At 53.5% G+C, this 4345-nt stretch overlaps 1 protein-coding gene across 1 annotated transcript; it reads right to left on the bottom strand.

The window, feature by feature from the left end:
• Positions 1 to 387: 387 nt before the first annotated feature.
• On the bottom strand, positions 388 to 2183 carry F2RL3 (coagulation factor II (thrombin) receptor-like 3). The gene is made up of 2 exons (XM_010082774.1): positions 2093 to 2183; positions 388 to 1463 (listed from the first exon to the last, which is right to left on the bottom strand). The coding sequence occupies exons 1-2, from the start codon at positions 2181 to 2183 to the stop codon at positions 388 to 390; spliced, it is 1167 nt and encodes a 388-aa protein (XP_010081076.1).
• Between the last annotated feature and the right edge of the window lie 2162 nt (positions 2184 to 4345).

The following is a 4345-nucleotide window of genomic DNA, read 5'->3' as shown; positions in this document are numbered from 1 at the left end:
TGTGTTTAAGGACAGCAAGCAAGTCAGTAGCAGAAAAAGAACTAGAACGCAGATAGCAATCAGCTTGCAAGACGCGTTAGGAAAAGCAGACCTGGGTGTATCGGTGAGAGCATCCCCGGCAATGCGGGACCAGATGAGAAGCTGCGTGCAGTGTCCCAGTAACAGATCTGTCTGTATTCAGCACTCCACATCTTGTCTGGACTCCGCACCTCTGAAGGAATCCTGTGGCCCTGGTTTATTCAGTCGTAGCTACGCAGGCAGGAGAAGGGACTTGTCTCCTGGGAAATCCTGCTCGCTGCTCTGGATGTGTGAGATCCCTGCGTTGTCTTTGTCTTATCCCCGCTGTATGTTGTGAGTGCCTTGGGAGCAGCGAGCTGGGTTGAAGGCTTACACCAGGGAATCTTTGGAGCTTTTTTGAGGGAGTGTTTCCTTGGAGGTTTTTAGAGATGTGGTATTTTGTTTTCTGTGACCGAAGAATCTTTTTCTCACCTTATCTCGGAAATCTTCGGAAACGTAGTAGTAGACGAAGGGATCAGCGCAGCTGTTAAAGGTGCTGACGGCCAGGCTGACCATGTAGCTGATGTACAGGTTGCCATACAGCTTGGAGTTATAGCTGGAGTAATGAACGAGGAGGAGAACGTTGCTGGGTGTGTAGAAGGCCACGAGTGCGAACAGCACGAGAGCTGTGAGCTTCATAGAGTAGGAGTAGCGCTTCCCGCTGTGCAGGAGGGCTCGCAACACCAAGCAGTAGCTGAACAGCATCACCACCAGCGGCGCGAGGAAAGCGCAGGCGATCAGGCAGATGAAGTAGTAGAAGTAATACCCGTCATCCTCGTGCCTGGGGAGAACATCGTGGCAGAGGGTGACGTCCGCTCCGTACAGGGGGTACGACTGCTGCTGCAGAGTCAGGGGCAGGGTGAGGACGGCGGCGCAGAGCCAGATGGCAGCGCAGGTGCAGGCGGCAAAGGCAGGGGTGCGGAAAGAACGTGAAAAGAAAGGATGCACCACAGCCAGGTACCGGTCGACACTGATGCACGTGAGGAGCAGCACTGAACAGTACATGTTCCCGTAGAAGAAAGCGGTGGTGAGCCGGCACAAGCCTTCCCCAAAGGGCCAGTTGTTCCCCAGGAAATAGTAAAAAATTTTGAAGGGTAGCACCAGTGTGAGCAGCAGGTCTGCTGCGGCCAAGTTCATCAGAAAGACAGTGGAGGTCAGCTTCTCAGCCCTGGTGGCCAGGACCCACAGGGCCAGCCCGTTTGACGGCAGCCCCACCAGGAAGACGAGGGTGTAGAGGGAGGGGATGAGCCGCACCGTGACCACGCTGCCCAGCTGAGAGCGCGTGGCCTCGTGTATCAGCAGGTACGTGACGTTGTTGATCGTTGCCTTTTCCCCGGGGATGGCTCGGGGACACGGTGTGATCTCTGGTGTCGTCACCTGCTCGTTGGTGCTGTTCTGAGAGTAATCTGTCGGTGCAAAAGCAGGCTGTTACTTGCTGCTCATGCAGTTACCCTCGTACTTTGCAGAGCAGGCTGCATGTGTAACACCCCCAAGGTTAAGGTTTGCATTTTGGGGTCCCTAGGAGTACGACTATTCTGTAAGGTGCTGCTGTGTGATGGGTAGAGAAAGCTGGCTAACAGAGTTAGGGGTGCAGGAGTAACCGTCGATAGTCTTACTGAAAATTTGCACAATTCCTCTGCCGTGTGGTTTCCCACAGCTCACCAGCGATCGCTGTGTTGTACAACCATCAGCGGGCCTGGGGAACCAGAGAGCAATTCCTCTGCCTGGAGACATAAGATCTGGGGCCATTCCAGGATAAAGCCATGGTGACGGGAGTCTAACTTTTAGCTAAAGGATTTGGTTTCAAGTACTCTCTGTTTTACTTGTCCTCTAAGTTTTCTTTCTAGTTTCTTCCACCCCGGTTTCTTTCTCTTCTGTATCCCCTTCTGTCACCTCCTGCTTCAACGCACAAATCTCAATTACAGTGTGCTCCCGTGTGATAGCTTTAAAAAATGGCTTTTTGGGGATCTTATAAAGGTACCAAGTATTCAGGACTTTAAGAAAAGCAATTTTTCACCCAAAGATGCACACTCACCGTCATAGTCCGGAGAGGCCAGGCAGAGTCCCCAAAAGGCCCAGCAGAGCACAAGCCTGCGTGCCAGCCGTCCGCTCCCGAGGGTCTCCATCCCGGCGCAGGATCCGACAGCGCACTGCTGCGCTCGGAGCGGTGCGGGAAAGGCAGCGTGAGTGACCCTGCTTACGCATTTCCTCCTGCTAGTCCTTAACTGACGGACACACCAGGCTCATCCTGTGCAGGGTGAGGCGCGTGGGGGGCTGTCACGACATTCCCAGGGTACGCGTGGCCCGAGCAGAGACGGGACTCCGGTGTCAGACGGGGGACTGGGAGGGGCAAACACCCAGATCCCAAGCATCCCAGGGTGTACTTCATTGTCAGAGAGATGATGGCTCGAGTGACTCATCTGGGCCTCCTTTCTCCTCCAGAATATTCCTGGAAATAACAAATGTGGTCAGATTTGATGCAGTTTGAATTTGGTTTCGAGTTGTAAACTGAACTTCTGACCTCCTGTGTCAAGCATCCTTCCACCCAAGAGAGACCCAAGCGGCTCCGTGTGCGATCTGAGGTCTTTCCCCACACCCTGATTGAAAATTCTTGCTGGTAGTGCAAACTGAGACGATATCATCCCTCGCAGAAACATAAACGAAGTGCAGGAGAGCTGCAGCTCCGGAGGAACCTCCCCAGCTCCCAGGGGCTGCACGGGGCTCTTGCAGCCACGCGTTGCGGCCGTTGAGGGGTTTTAGTGTCTGCCTGGCAGCCCCCAAATCGCGCTGGGCCTTTCAAAGTTCTCTTGTTTCTTTGTTTTTGGCTAAACAGAGGACAAAACTCCTGCACCTTCCTTCTTGACCTCACTGCAGAGGTTGATTAAAAGTCCTGTGGGTCGGAGCTATTTGCATTTGAAAGCATCAGCCCCAGCCCGGAGCACCCTAACATCCAACCGATAAGGGGCGAGGTCTCACGGCTCGACGGAGACACTGTGCTTCCGTTGATAAACTACCAGGAACGGGGAGAGCGGCTCCATCCAGCAGGAAAGGGGCCTGCCAAGGGCGCACAGGAAGGCCCTGCTGCTGGGCAGATAATGGGGAATTGCCGTCGCTCTTGCCCGAGAAGAGCTGTGTGTGTTTTTCCAGAGCTGCTCAGCCTCCACCCAGTAACCCCCCAAGAGTGTTGAGCGCTCTGTGCTAACAGCCTGGAGCAGGGACACGCCGCTGCCACGTACCTGCTGGTCGTACGGAGAAGACAACCCCATGTTGTAAGAGGGACTGGCAGGTGTTACCTGAACCTTTAAGATCCTTTGCTGCTTGGTTCCCCCTTCTCTAACTCCTCGAGAGCGTTAAGTCCCCTCCATGCTCTGCCTTGCACAGAGTTGCTGGGAAAGTCCCAAATCCTCTCCCATCGCCCGTGCGAGAGCCCCAGTGTGACCACTGCCCCACGGTCACCAGGCGGGGAGGCCAGCGGGGCAGGTCAGAGCCGGAGAGGTCGCTGGTTCGGAGGCGTTCGCTCTCCAGTCCCCTGCCTGGCTCGGCGAGGGAGCAAAGACAGAAGCTGGAGCCCGGGCGGTAGGAACTGTAAATTTGGTTTGGCAACCTGAGGAGTAGCTCAGTTCTTTCTCCTCGGCTTATGAATGGCCTCTTCTGTGAAGGTTGCGAATCTGAGCCTGGCTGCCGTTTGATGAGATTCTTCTATTCCAAGGAGAAAATGATCCTATTTCCTTTGCTTTCACCATATTCCCACATCCTTGTGCCAAGCGTGTCGAGAGGTGGAGTTCCCCTGGCAGGGATGGGGAAGATGCAATGGTAGATGTTTTGCTTTTGTGATTCTCTCAGGATTTATGGACCATTACAGAATGACTCATGTGGCCACATATTTTCCATGCCTCAGCCAGGATCCTTTCCATGCTCTGTATGCAAAAAATTAGCCATAATCAGGTTCAGATAGTGTGCGAATCGCAGCCTTGCTTCCTAGGGCCAGGTCTCTGGAGTGGAGCAGAGAGAGGCTACTCATTGCTGTATCCTTCATTTTTCAGATGCTGTGTGATCTTTAGTGACTGCTGGAGATGCAGAACAGCTTGCTTGAAAATTCTAACGCCAGAGGTTTGTCACGGCTTGTTAACATCTCTTTAAGTCGTGTGATCCCTGCCCTGTGGGATAACAATTTGATTTTCAAGTAATTCATTGTGCAATAGATCATCTCCTGGGAGAAGGCGCTCTTTTATTCCATGGCTCTGAACCCAAAAGATGTCATGCTGGAAAACAGGCGAGGGATTTTCAA

Source organism: Pterocles gutturalis, unplaced genomic scaffold (genome assembly GCF_000699245.1).
Source record: "Pterocles gutturalis isolate BGI_N339 unplaced genomic scaffold, ASM69924v1 scaffold3285, whole genome shotgun sequence".
Classification (NCBI taxonomy): Eukaryota; Metazoa; Chordata; class Aves; order Pterocliformes; family Pteroclidae; genus Pterocles; species Pterocles gutturalis.
Note: the sequence above shows the minus strand (reverse complement) of the source record. Positions and strands in the feature narration are given on the sequence as shown.